The 15,437-nt window shown below is 35.6% G+C and overlaps 1 protein-coding gene across 5 annotated transcripts in view; it reads right to left on the bottom strand.

Annotated features, from left to right (window-relative positions):
• dmd.3 (LOC105946662) overlaps positions 1–15,437 on the bottom strand; it is a 1,093,908-nt gene that overhangs the window by 31,305 nt on the left and 1,047,166 nt on the right. For 4 of the 5 annotated variants that reach the window (XM_031897001.1, XM_031896997.1, XM_031897000.1 and 1 more), the window contains 6 exons: positions 14,003–14,169; positions 11,234–11,345; positions 9,874–10,010; positions 9,148–9,186; positions 4,009–4,074; positions 858–923 (listed from right to left, as the gene is read on the bottom strand). In XM_031897001.1, the coding sequence (XP_031752861.1) occupies positions 858–923; positions 4,009–4,074; positions 9,148–9,186; positions 9,874–10,010; positions 11,234–11,345; positions 14,003–14,169 (587 nt within the window). The remainder of the gene's footprint in view (positions 1–857; positions 924–4,008; positions 4,075–9,147; positions 9,187–9,873; positions 10,011–11,233; positions 11,346–14,002; positions 14,170–15,437) is intronic. The other variant, XM_031896998.1, reaches the window with a different exon arrangement.

Here is a 15,437-nt window from a genome sequence, read left to right as displayed (position 1 = left end):
TCAGGCAATTTCTACTTATGTATTGAAACTGGACTGGCTTTTTGCATTATCAGCAATGGATAAAGTAAACCATGTTACATATTAGGCATGCACTTTCAACCAACAATTGGCCTGTTAGAGCCTGGATGTGATGCCCAATAGTTACTGAAAACCCATATTTTGTGTTCCTATTCTATTGCTGGTTTATATGTGACTTATGTATAAGCACACCATTGTAAGTCGACACAAAATTCTCTGTGTGTGCCACAATTTGTAGTGTACACTGGCCCCAAAACCTTTGTGCACCATGCGCAAATGCACAGCTTCAAGGAACTCTTGCTGCTATCACATTCAGTTAATTCATAGGTCACTAGCACATCATTTCTGGGCAAATTTAATACTGTCCTATTTAGAATGCAGTATTCTGCAATAGTAACAAAGTAACAAATTGAGCATAAAGTGTTTTAAAAACCTGCTAAAAGGTGACATGTTTTTGGTGCTTTTTATAACTGCCCACTGGGAATTTTTACAGATATATCTTACTTTTTCCATAAAACTAAAAGTCAACTGCAAAAGTGCAGTTAGATCCCATTAAAGATCGGAATTTTGATGAAAAAGCAAGTTTCTATTGAAACCATGTTCTTTTAATAACACTTCACAAGAACAATGGGTGCCAGCTCCCTTCTAAATTCTTGTAAAAATGAAGATGCTCCTTTGTATAAGCTTTCAAAGCTCAATAGGCTTTTTCATTATCAGAGAACATTTCACTGAACATGAACAGAAAGTGATACAATACATTGTGAATATTTCTAAAGATTTCACAGTATATCTATACATTTCTTTATGGAAAGTTTTTAATATATTTTAAGTATACATACATGCTTTCATTAGGTGAAATGCTATCGTTTAGGTAGGATCCATTGGTATTTTCCATTTCTGCTAGCCTGTTGGAACAAAAAAAAAACTTTCACTTCAGGCACTTATGTTTGCAAATAGAAAAAGCAGCAACGTGTAGGATTGGTCCACTGGCCTCAGCATAGCATGAGTAAGAAGCAGTGTTGCTTTCTGTAGATGCATGCAGGAAATCATCTGTTACTGTACATCAGGACTGGAAATTACTGTAATGCATTAATCTGTGGATTCTTGTAAAGGACTTCACTAGTAACTACTCAATATTCATTTCATTTGATTTTATTAAGTTTAACTGCAGAAACTGATTTATATGGATAGGCAAGGCAAGAGCAGAGTAGCAATAATATCGGCAAATAAAAGTTATACTACAAATTGGACAGCCCCATAGAAATGAAATAACCTGCTTGGAATTGAATGGATTAGAAATTAATGGTCAGAATTTCCATAATGAATTGCTTTTCATCACCAATTTTAGGATAGGGCAGAGTACCCTGGGTAACAGGTTTAGAAGGTACCTTGGCCATTTATGATTTTTTTTTTTAATAATAATAATAATAATAATGATGATACCATGGATGTCAAACCAGTGACTATAACTCCCATCTTCACCAAAGAGGGTGCTAGGGGAAAAGCGTGTAATTGACATTCCAGATTTATGGCAGGTTTTCCCAGGGCATGGTCTCCCGGCTACATGTTTTGGATTGTCTCGTCTCTTCTCCAACCAGTGGTTAGTGAGCAACATGTCGCTTACCACCCCCCTTTGGTGTTGCTCCCAGAGGCCTTAAATTAGGTGCCCATTGGAGACAAGTTTTGTCAGCACTGAGACACAGTTTTACTCCAAGCAGAGCCTCCTGCAGGCCAGCAGTCCATATGGCACTACCAAATAGCTAATCATAGTGCTTCTTTGGCATCCCCAAAGAAATTTTGTCATGCTTGTGTGGCTCACCAACAGAAAAGGTTGGGGATCCCTGTTCTAGAGTATCTAGACTCATAATTAACACTGCATGGCCAGTGAATAAAATACATTTGTTGAACAAATTGCCTAATTATTTGAAAATGTTAACTTCTCCAAAATAGGAGGACCTTGTTGTTTGGGATGACATGTAAGTAACAATACAAAACAAACAACAATGAACTGATCAAGGATGGGGTTAGAAAATCAGGTACTTTTTATACCAGAGGTACAACGTTCCTGATAATTAAAGACACACGGACACTCAATTTCCCGGGGTATGACTTTTTTTTTTCTAAAAAACATTCGATTTTCAAGGGTACAGCCACCATCACATAGGAGCTCTTGGAAAGTCAGGTTGCTCAGAGCACAAGGGGGAAGGCAATCCAAGTTTGAGTGCTGCAATCCAGCCTATACATTTGGGGGGTTTTGAAAAAAACTATTCCCAAAAAACAAAAAAATATCAGGTTAAGTAAATGGTTGGTCAACTCAGGGTTTAATCCTACAAGATATGGCATATTATGATCAAACCAAGCCTATATTGAAAAGGTGTTGATTTATTTAATGATGGCAACAGCTTCTGAATGTTGCAATATTTAAAAAAAAAAAAAAACAGATTTCATGTCATGCCATAATGTAACAAAAGGAATTCTCACACTGTCTGCTATGTAAATACTGAGCTGCAGAAATAAATATAAAAATAAAATTCTGAATATTATAATGTTTGATTTCAAAAGTACAAATTTATGGAATTTTAGAATGAAATAAAAAAAAAAAAAGCAGGTGAATCAAACAGCACATCATTAAAGACAAAAGCGACAAGCAAAGCACATGCAAAACTCATTACATTTTAGAACGGGAGTAGTACAAGGAACCAAATGATAATTACATATTTAGAAATGATTTCACAAAGCCTTAGATGTGATGGATAAAACTGGGACTTGACTTATTTTATAGATATGGCAATGTGAATACAAATATCTGAATAGAAAACACAACCATTTCTGTCTCCATTATTATTAGCTTTTTTATTTGTTAAGTGTTCTACAGCTGTCTATCACAATACCTATTCTACTTTCTGCAAAGTGTTTAGAGCTTTAAGGTGTAATGACAAGAAAAACAAATCTCTAAAACAAAAAGATTTGTTGTTTTTTTTATCACTATTATATCTTTAACATCTGAGATACTGAGCTAACAATACACAGTGAAATATGCACTAGTATAAATAAGCACAATATTTAGGGTAAGAAAACATGTTCAGTAGGGAAACCCCTCCAAAATGGCTTTCCACCAGCAAAAATAGAAGTAACCCATAGTTCGCTCTTGCAGTCAACTTAGCATTAATGAAGTGATGCGAAGGGCTTTTCACCGGGGACTCCTTTTGTTGCCAGTGGAAAGCCATTTCAGAGCAGTTAGTTGCTCGGGATAGAAGAGATCTATTGCGACTGAACCGCTCTGTGGGTTCTTACCCTTACTGTGCTACCTTTGCTTTCAGTCACCATCAATCAAAACGCCATTAGGCAGAGAGACAAAAATATAGGAAGTGGGACTAATACATTTATATTGAGATAGTGATTGAATTCAACTTTTCACATAGATCATAGACTACTATAGTATTCAATATCTAAAGATATCTGTTGTCAATTATTAGATATCTAAAACCAGTTGTTGTTTTGGGGGTGGGTGAAAAGTTATTTAACCCCAGAACCCTATGAAGAATAATGTATAAATATTTTGATTGAACTAGTCCATTTGAATTTTTTCCTCTTTTTAAGCAAATCCACCAGCCACGTATCGATGTACGGAAAATGGCAGTTGACATTACTACTTGTTCTTAAGTTGTTGATCATCAGTTTCTGTTAAGAAGATTCTATTAAACAAACAGATATACCTATATTTTACCCTAAACCATTATACAAAACCACAAAAACTATTTTGGAAATGATATGGTAAAAGTCTCAGAAAAATACTATATAGACAGACACAAAGGGAAATTCTTTGGCAGAACACGGATATGCAGATATTTTACCACTTTGTTTCTCAGGTTCTGCTTACTCAGAGGTAAATTTTTTTGAAATTGCAGGGCACAGAAGAAGAGGCAATAGATTTAAAAGGAAAAAACCAAAGGATTGAAAAAAGCGGCTCAAGTGTGTCTAGAAGTTTACCTGCTAGCATAATGTTCAATTCGTGAATGTGTATCATCATGTGAAAGCTGGGGAGATGAGGCTGGGCTGTGGAAAGAAGAGTTTAAACATAATTCAATCTTCACATTAAGAGAGTTAAGTAAAGTAGCACAGCCATCTGTCAAACTGACACAATCTGTGGAAAAAAGATGTGTGTGCCTGAAAACAACCACTGGCTGTTGGAGAGTGGTAAAACTCAAGATATAGAATTCTGATACGATCTGTGAAGAAGATTCAAATGAAATGCCACTGCTACAAAATCTCAGATGCCATGGCTTTGATCTGGGGAACGTGGAGCAAATGCAACTTTTTCTAATTTATTTTAAAGCCTTTAAAAAACTTCAAAAAAAGGTAAATTTTCAACATGAATTAATATAAAGCATATATGATGGGAAGTTCCCTGATTTCCCTGGCTTTCAGCATGTCAATACATGTGTATCCAAGAAAGAAAACACGCACAACTGGTGGTCAAGGATGCCACAAGTCTAAATCCTAATCAGTATGATCATATTGAACATATTTAGAAGTGAGATTAAAAAAAACCCTTTGATGGTTTGTAAGTGGTTATTGGGAGAAGCAGAACATTTACTCAAGCAGCTCTGTAATAAACAAAACTATATATATATATATACATATATATATATATATAAAAAAATATCTCTTTATCACTATATCACTTTATAAAACTCCAACATATTCCTATTATTATGGTCATTGGAGGCAATGGAAAAATTTCCATTGCCTCCAATGACCATAATAATATATATATATATATATATATATATATATATATATATATATATAAAGTAGCTTGAATTAGTTCATGTATTTTGCCATCTTTAACATGAGCTTAAATATACAGTACTACAGTTCTAGTAGTAGTAGTTCAATGTAGGCATGTATGTATAACTTTATTTATAAAGAGTCACAAGGGTACGCAGCGCAGTACAATCTTCCAAAATACAAAATTACACACAGGGAGGACAAGTGTTATAATAAATAAATACAATAAATATATATAAATGCACAGGGAATAAGTGCCATGTGGTATGAGACACAGTAGGAAGGAGTTCCCTGCCCCGTAGAGCTTACAATCTAAGTCTTCTATCTTCCCAACACTGGATTACTTGAGACTACAGTTACTACAAGAGGGGAAAAAAACAAAAGGCATTATTTATATATATATATATATATATATATATATATATATATATATATATATATATATATTCCATATTTCCAAAAAGATTACTGCGAGTGCACTCCAGGGTCTTTTCCATAAAAACGATCTTTATTGTAATATTGTTGCCATCTTATATATATATAATTGCGTATTAGATGAAACGTTTACAGGATATGTCTGGAGCTGGACTATTTTCTGGCCTAGAAATTAAGTCATTAGCTTTTGCTGTGGGATCTCTTGCTGGAGACCCTGGTTTGTTCCTCTTTGGCAACTCCTTGTGACCCTGCACAAGTCACTTAGGGGCGTATTTATTATGCTGTGTAAAACTAATTTGCCGAAAAAACAGAGTAAAAAGCTGTGTAACATAAATGGAAAAGATCGCCGTCTGAATGGCGGATATTACGCCATTATTTTCCATTAGTTCCAGTGGAAGAAATTACGCTGTATTTACGCTGTTTTTACACAGCGAAGCCTGGTGATGTGTGCCGATTTTTCTCGCAGTTTTTTACACAGCATAATAAATATGCCCCTTAATCTACTTGTGTCCCAGCATAATTAGTGTCCCTAAAATTGCTATCTTACTTGCTGAAAAGTGCTTCTACTCCCATAGGAGCAAAGTACTATATAAGTAATAACCCCTTTCCCTTTCATAGACCTTCTAGAGAATCAATAGCAATAGAGATAAATAAGTAAGAGGGCTCTTTGCTCCTACAGCTTCTGCTAACATGTTTATCATGATAAATTCAGAGTTTCAGTGGAAAACCCATGCAACAGATGCAACTAAAATATAACTCAAGCTTAAAGGGTTTTGCAACTGTTCTATTATGTAGCTACTCTACTTATCAAGGCTTTTTAGCTAACGCATTACTACAATACCACAGTAATAAATTTATACTTTAATATGAGATAATAAAATACCACAAGAAATATGAGACAGAATTACAAATATCTGACATAGCAAAAAATACTAACAGCATATATAAAAGACTATTTTTCATTAAATAACAGATTGTGGTTTTATGTTTATGGCTACTGGGAAAGTAGGGATAAGTCAAAAATATGGTGGAAATCATGTAAATGCAGAGCATAAAGTCTGTAGCTTTGGCAAGAAGATCGCTATTTTATAGATGCCTGCTGGGTGTATATTTCCTGGTAACAATCTAACTGTGCAATATATGGTATCCTCTGATGGCAGCACAGTGGCTTAGAAGTTAGCATTTCTGCCTTGCTGCTTTAAGCTTTGGGGCACTGACCTAAACACTATCTGCCAAGAGTTACATATTCTGCCTATGATTTCATGGGTTTTCTCACTGTGTACACCCAAACTCCAAACACATAGAGACAAGATAATTGGCGTGTGATGCAACTGACCCTAGTACAATATGCTGTGTGATTGTGGCAAGGAACATATATTGCATAATATATAATAATAAGTAAGTTTTACTGCTGCAGGGACTAATCCGACTTATAGGCAAATTTTGTTAAGCAGTGTGTCTATATAAGCACTATATAAGCAATGTTTCGGCACTATATATAGCAGTTGCCCAAACAGTCACTTCCATATAGACATACAGAGTGGAGTATGTCTTATATTTTAATAGGAAAAACGTTTATAAAAGACATGAATGCACTACAGTGCATTGTATCATCATCATCATCATCATTCCCTGCATGAATAGAGGGCACATATATCCAGTGTAAATGTTACACCTCAAGAATCCTATTGAGATTAGATGCCTAACTTAACAACACAGCAAATGTTTCTGCAACTTAATAGTTAAAGAACACAAGCTAAATGGGGTTTAGAACTCTGCATTCATGCTTAAGGTATTTTAGATGAACCATATCTTGTTTTTGTAAAGTCAGCTAAACAGTATATCTTTAATTAAAATTGTCTGAACAAGATACAAGTGCCATGATTACAAATAATTTTGTAGACAGAATACAAATATGAAAGACATTGTATACGGCTGTACTAACTACTTAAGATGTTTCATTGAAAAGTTTCATTCAAAACACATTTTTAGCATAAAGCTGCACAAATCATACCAACTGAACAGGGGTCCACAGCTGGCTCATAGTAACATTACAGTTACAGGAAAATAACAAAGTGCTGTTTTAGGGTAGAATATGAACTTTTACCCAAATCTTAACACAAATAACCATTAAGTCATGCTTAAAGTAGTAAGCAGAAGAAAAAGTAGGTATTTTCCACAAGTCTTAAGTCTGGGGCCCCAGCTATTGCTCTGTACCACCTAGGGAGGCTAGCCTCACAGTTTGGGAACCGAATAGAAAGAGACTTCCCCAAACTAGCACCAAAAAGCACAGAACTGTCAAGTGGCACCTGTGTCAGCAATGATCAGCATAGTAGCTTAACCAATTCTACTAATCATAAGGGGTGTCCATATACAACAGGCCGCACAGTATTATATATCAAAAAGGTCAAATAAGAGAAGCACAGCACACCCATGTTTGGTTGTTCCCCTTACTTCTGTAGAAACTAGTTTTACATAACCATTTCCCTCTTCTTCAGTTGGAAAATAATGACCAATTACAAAGGACTCATTTTTCATTCTCTGCAAATAAAATGTTCACCTATTTTCTATAAGTTTTAGTAGCTATGCAAAACTACTGGAGCACCTGGCATACAGGACATTTCATACTTTAACAAACACATCAGAGATATATTACTGCCAAAATTGGTAATATACAGACATGATAATAATCAGAGTCTAATTACAGTCCCTCCAGTTTTCCACCTTTTTAACTGTGTGCAGAGCACAGGTTTACACACTTTTACAAGTGCTAGTGTAGAATATGAACATTTACCCAAATCTTATCACAAATAACCATTACGTCAGACTTCAAGTAGTAAGCAGGAGAGTAAGTAGGTATTTTCTGGAAGTCTTTAGTCTGGGGCCCCAACTATTGCTCTGTATCACCTAGGGGGGCTAGCCTCACAGTTTGGGATCTACTGCACTCCTTTCAAGAATGCCTTGCTCATTGACCCCTCAGAACCTTTTATTACATTCACTATCAAAATAAATATATCATTGTAGGGGGTCAAGAATTTTTCTGCAGGAGTTACGTTGGCAGAAAGCAGTGAATGACACTGAGCATACATAGTAAACTGTTTGCAGATCAGCTTGTCAAACAGCCAGAGGGCTAACAGTATGATGCTATATCCACAGAAGTTGTAATATTATCCCTAAAGTTGTTGAACTAGCCATGAGGTGATTAGGATGGTGGTAACTGCAGTTTAGTAGAAGGAACATTGTTTTTATATTCCTGCATAACAGTGCTCAGCTACTAATCCATCATCTTTTAAAGTTAAAACAGTAAATAACACTATAGTAAAACAAAGTTTTTATCTCTGAGTAAACTGTATTTCAGAGTTTTAGGGGTTAGTGATATTTCTAACACAAATGTTACAACATAGAGCTTTGAAGAAATAAAAAAGTGGAAAGTAAAGGCCATTTTGAAGCATCACTCAAATCAGCTTTGTACAAACCAAGGTATGTTTTAGTATTACATATTTATAAACTACAGAAAAATATACTACTGCTGCTATATAGAAGAGCATTTTGAGACAAAATTTACTGAAATTAAATATTTAATGTTTTAATTGGATAAGTTAAAAATAATGCTTTTTGAGAGAAAAAATAGCCAGTTCACTTCCATAGCACAAGGTATGAGATATGCAAAGAAAAATGTTGCCTGAGGAAGTTACAACAAACAATAATACCTTTATCGATGTAAGAGTGTAGCATAATACTATTTCCAAGTTCAAAACACCAATACCTTCCACTTTTTCCCCACTGCTTAAGCTGCACACTCACAAGTGCATTGTCAAACAAAAACATGAAAATGGAGCACATAAAAAAAAAAGAAAAAGGGCATGGAGGCAACGGCAACAGCGCAAAAATAAAAGTACTCACGCAGAATCTACTGGCCAGAAGTTGATCAGAGTAACAGGACTGAAAGACAAAAAATGGGCAGGTGAAGATAAAGGAAGGAATCTCTAAGAGAACAAAATAAAACAAAAAGATGGAATGATACTTGATAATCATGAAGGCCAAATAACGCAGCCAAGGGCAAAATGGATGACAGAGGATGACATAAAAAAAATAAAAGCTTGAGTAACAGGCAGTTAAAGTTCCATTATTCCTGTGACTACTGTATTCTACAGTATATAGTGTATATTTTATTACTAGGGAAATGTAAATACATAACTCTTCGGGCAGATTTAGGAACATTCAATTTTCCCCACAATGGACATTTGGGTGTTTTTTACTCTAAGTTGGAATTTTTTTAAAAAAAAGTTATCCATCAGTAGTTACTGATCCACTGACAACAGAACACTGTTCACAATAAAACTACATTATAGCACTACCAAGTCTATCAAATTTTCTGTTTTATTGCAAATGGTTTGGGTATGGGTGTTATCAACTAAAGTACCACAATGCATATTTTCTCTACAATTGCATTTAATCTTACATATCCATGGCACTTGTAAGCCCACCTAAGGTACGTTCTACATTATTAATGCCCGGGAACCTCTGATATAATACATGCGACTCAAATGGAAAGGATCTATTTAAAAAAAAAAAGTGCTCCACAGTTTCTAAAGACTAAACAGAAAGGTTATCAAAATTAGTACTCACGTTTCCATGTTATCTCCTTCTAGGACAGTTTGAACAGGCAAATATCCCATCCTTGGGTGCTTAGCAAAGTATCTTTTTGTTCTGAATTTATTCTTCAAAACTTTTGCAAAATCCCGAACATCTTCTCCAGATGTGGTCTAGAAATATCAAGAATTTTAGATGACAAAATTGGGCATTTTCAGGCGTTAGCTGCATCTTTGTGCCATGCAGTACAGGTATGGGATCCCATATCCAGAAACCCATTATCCAGAGTCCAAAGACAACACTCAATCCAAATTAATGTGTGGGTGCACAGTCAATTTGCTTATTTGTTTATAGGACCTGTTATTCAGAATGCTCAAGACCTGGGGCTTTAAATGAACCCAATCGAATAATTTTGCCTCTAATAAAGATTAATTGTATCATAGCTGGGCGTTTTATTATTAAAGGAATACTGTCATGGGAAAACATGTTTCTTTTAAAACACATCAGTTAACAAAGCTTCTCCAGCAGAATCCTGCATTGAAATTTTTTTTTTTATATTTAATTTTGAAATCTCACATGGGATTCAAATTCTTCATTTCCCAGGGTTCCACAGCCATGTGACCTGTTCTCTGATAAACTTCAGTCACACTTTACTGCTGAGCTGCAAGTTGGAGTGAAATCACCCCCCCTCCCAGCAGCCAATCATGACAGTATTACTTTAAAGAAAAAAAAATCACTCCATGTAACACAAGTTACTTTATTTATTATAATACATAAGTATTTATTATAATACACACACATTTTACTAGTTACAGTGGTTTAATACTTGTGCTCATTTATTTTTTTGGTTATGTAAAAAGTGGCATAGAAAAGGGTATATTTGCTTGACAGCTTTATAAACATGCTCTGTCAGTTACTGAGCTTAGGGACCGACTCAAAATATACTGTGTATATAAAATATAATCATCACAATATAAGGTTGATTAATTCAGATACTCATTACATGGCAGCTCAGAAACCAGTGTAATTAACATTAAAATTTAATAATTGGCACTGTAGAGCTCATTTGACAGGCCAACCTTATTTTCAGATTGATTTGCTATGACCCCTAAGCTTAGCTCAACAGCTGCCCAGAGCACACTGAGCGTGTGAGTGTCAGTGACACTTTAAATAGAATCCAAGATGGGGAACTCCTGTGACAACTTTTAAGGCCTGGATCATTAAAACTACAGAGATGCTGAACCTTTGGGCTGGGGCAGTAAGTTCAGTATATAAAATACAGCATTTGTATCCATAGTCTTGTCTAAATGTAGAATATATTTCAAATACAACTTTAAGTGAATAGAAAAATGAAGTATTAGTTGCAAAATGTATCCCAGTCACATATTTAACTTACAGGCGTGCAATATTCAACCATTGGGTAGTGCATTTTGTGACCTTTTGCAACTCGGCCAGAAAAGAAGCAGCTTTGGCAGATGTCATAGTTAAAGTGCTTTAAACTTCGGTACCTAAAGAAAAATGAAAAGCACACTGTAAATCACACACAGGCCTAGGTACAGAAAAAAATAAGAAAGCATATATGAAAGTCATTATCTGTGTTCAATATTCCAGAGCAGTATGGAGGTGGCATTACAGGGGTTACTGCTGGAAACATTTCATCTCAGGCCCACAAAGAGACCCTTATTTAGATATTACAGCAGAAGGCTGTGGAAAGGTGTCACTGGCAAATAAGACAATTTGGAGTCAGACCATTTGGGCAAGAAACTGGGATAGTTGGTTTTGTTGATCTATTGATCAAAGACAGGGAGCTGTGGACCTACAGCCACAGAAGGGAACAGGTATGAGAAAAATATGTATTATAGGAAAAGGACCCATACCTCCTCTGCTATAGGGTTCACATCCTTATGAATCACGTATTGGTTATGAGGAGGGCACATGCTTCCTAATGATACCAAACAGGGACAGCCTATACCCACTAGTTCAAGAGGGATAGATTCTGGGGGACTGGGACATGAGACACCCCTCATGTTTGTTATCATTCTGATCGCCCACATATAGATCACAGCAAGCTCATATTATCAGCAAGCTCATTTATTATAATATTGGGTACTGGCAGGTCCCATTATATCACAGAAAATGGGCCTAAAACCAACAACAACCTAAGAGGGGCATAAGACACTTTTCTGGATACTGCCTCCTCATGCAATAGGTAATAGGGATAAGGGGAGAATGTCCAGGCAATAAAAAGGGGATGACATTTAACCATGACAGCTCATACACGATATATATAGGTATTAAGGTTGAACTTGATGGATGTGTGTCTTTTTTCAACCTCACTTACTATATCACGACTATATCGGTCGACTCGCCGATCGGCCAGGTTAAAAGATTTTGATCGGCGCCTGAGCAAGATCGGCCGTCAGGTCTGAATCGGCAGAAGGAGGTAGAAATCCTATTGTTTCTACCTCCTTATTTGCCGTTTCATCCCTGAAGGTTAGTGGCGGATTTAATGATCTTTCGTGCGACCGATGGTCGCAAATCGCCACGTGTGTGCCCACCTTAAGACAATACTGCAGCCCTGACTTTCCTGTGACTTCATCTTTTATTGCTTGAGCCCAAGGGACGACTGTACTCAAGAAAAGGCATTTCATAAATGAGCAACATTATGAGTCCTAGCACAATACTTTTTCAGCCATGTACTGCTCTCTTACAAACTCTAAAATCCACCACCAAGAAAGAGTTTGATATCTATTTACATTTCACCTACAATTTCAAGGCCCTGAAAAAGCTTCTGTTACTCACAGAGGCCAAAATGATTTTACAATCCAGCGTTTAAATGCATTTTACATTGAAAAAAGCAAATAAAGAGCTACTATAAGCAAGGTCTGATTTTGTTTTACTTGTCCCATTAAGTCGGGCTTCCCATGTTGTTATGAAATATAAAGGGTAAACAACACATGAAAAGAAATTTCTCTGTGGGAAACTTAACAAACATATTACTGTAAACGGAATCGTCTTAGATTTTCTATGCAGTTATCTTTAATGCACTGAAATAAACATTTTTTTGAGAAAAAATGTAAAGGATATAGCCCAATATGATTCCTACATCTGCTTCAGCTGGGTATCTATTGTTAAAATTGCTATTTTGCCCAGCAGTGTTTCTATTTTAGTTTCTAACCTCATTTTGTTTCCAGTGAGATTTGGGCAAGACGGATGAGAAGCCGACTAAGCAGTTGTGTGGATGTTTAATTAGGGGCACTTGAGTTATTGGCTAAGAACAAATTAAGCCTCCCTTTACCTTAAAAAGCTTGTGTACTCAGCTTGGTGCTCATAAAGAAAACTAATGTTCTGTTAAACACAGAAACTGGTGAGAATATGAAATAACATCTTATAGAAAACAAGCCACATAAACTGCTTCAGGGGATGCTGGGATATAATTTGCTTGAACACTATAAAAAGAACATTCCCACCATTGTAGATTAAAGGAATCTATCATTCTCAGAATAAAAATATCCCTGGCCTACTTCTGTAGAAGCACACATAAGGAATTGCAGTGGCTGTGTTAGATTGACACCAGCTTTCTTGGGGTGAGTCCACATATTGTAGACAGTTGCTTATTTTAGGGATGATAAATCTTTTTTTTTTTTTTTTTTTTTTAGGGTACCCTTGTATTGTCTAATATCTTTAGAGGCAAATTTCCTTTAGAGGTCACTATTAAGACAATCATCAGAACATACCTTCTTGTCAGTTTAATGTAATCTAAAATCAATTTGCCTTTGTAGAAATAGGTGGCTAGACCGCACCTTGAGTAGTAGGCACTACAAAAAAATCTGCACGCTTGGTCAGAGAAAGGTGAAAAGGGAAATTAACAAACTTAAAGATATATTTAGTGAAATTGTACATAGGGGGATGTCAGTCATTCTACTTTGTTTCTTTTGACCTCATGGGCCATTATGGCTGAAATAACTCAAAAAAGTTTTTTATAAAGTGCCAATACAAATTTTTTTTTTTAAATGACTAAGTTAGAAGAACAGGCAGAATACATTCTTCAAACAAATATGTATATAATTTTATTTAAAATAAACCTATATCCTTGCCTGTGGACCAATATAGAATTTTGTCAGAAGCTTAACTGAATATACATAAACAAAATAATTTGTATTACCTGAATCCAATAATCGGACACTCCTTGCAGATGTTGCACTTGGCTTGGTGTTTGGCAGTCTCAGCAGCAGCTACTCTGTGGAGCACCGGCAGCCACACCATTGACTGCGGTTCCAGCCTCATCCAATCCAGAAACAGAGCTGCTTCGATTTCTGGTTTGTTATTAGCCTATAAAAATGTACAACTTGACTGTCAGTAAAACAAAACAAACTGCGTTAATTCATTTATATGAAAACAGACATTTTCGAATATTTGCACTATAAGATCCAATGGTCAGAAAAACATTTATTCAACAACATGCATTATACAAATAAAATGAGGTTGAAAATTGTTCTGCATCTGTAAAGTGGGTAAGTCTGCCGTTGTCTAAGAGGCCCATATATAGCACTCTACAAGAATTGTGGTTCAGCAAAGTTAACTACTACAGGTATGGGACCAGTTATCCAGAATGCTCGCGACCTGGGGTTTTCTTGATAAGGGGTCTTTCTGTAATTTGGATCTCCATACCTTAGGGTTACTAAAAATACATTAAATAAACCCAATAGGATTGATTTGCATACAATAAGGATGAAGTCTATCTTAGTTGGGATCAAGTACAAGCAACTGTTTCATTATAATAGAGAAAAAGCTAATCATTCTTAAAAATCTGAATTATTCAATTAAAATGGAGTCTATGGGAGATGACTTCCCGCAATTCAGAACTTTCTGGATAATGGGTTTCCAGATAATGGGTCCCATACCAGTACTAAAAAATGGATGCCAACCTCCACTGCTGTACATTGGCTAAACCTGAGACAGAATGTACCACTAGAGCTTGCCTTACATTAAACCTAATATATGTGATGTATAAATTATCCTGTAGTGCTAAAAAAAATTAAAAAAAAATCTGTACCAGATTCATTTTTATGATTTAAAGTCCATTCCAGTGCTGCTAAGAATGGGGAACCTAAATAAATGTGCCTTTGTTGCCATTAAAATTATATACAATCCCAGTGCACAGAAATCTGTTGCTGCAAGCGACATTAAAATTGTGTTGTCTACTGATTCTGCATTTGTAGTAGAAGTATTACGCATAAGGGCTAAAGATATAAGAGAATTGCTAAATACCTTTCCTGTGTTAATATACCATGTCCCAAATACTGTTCTGAATAGGATAGGTTGTTATGACATTATGTAAAAGTGGCATCTTAAACTAAATAATTATCATTTTGTACTGGAAACAACTCTTCTCTCACATAAAATCCAGAGTTTTATCCAGAGCTCTATATTTTATGTGGAATATATGAAGATTTGCCAGAAGCTGTCACCTAGACTGAAGCCTGTTTGATATTTTTGGATGTATAAAGATTGCAGTGTATTTGACTGTCATGTTTAAAAATGCACTAACATTAGCATACTATTTTTCTTTGTTCAGTTGAATGATTTGTCCTCCTAAT

Source organism: Xenopus tropicalis, chromosome 2, assembly GCF_000004195.4.
Source record: "Xenopus tropicalis strain Nigerian chromosome 2, UCB_Xtro_10.0, whole genome shotgun sequence".
Classification (NCBI taxonomy): domain Eukaryota; kingdom Metazoa; phylum Chordata; class Amphibia; order Anura; family Pipidae; genus Xenopus; species Xenopus tropicalis.
The sequence above is the reverse complement of the archived record's forward strand: the minus strand, read 5'-3'. Positions and strand labels throughout refer to the sequence as shown.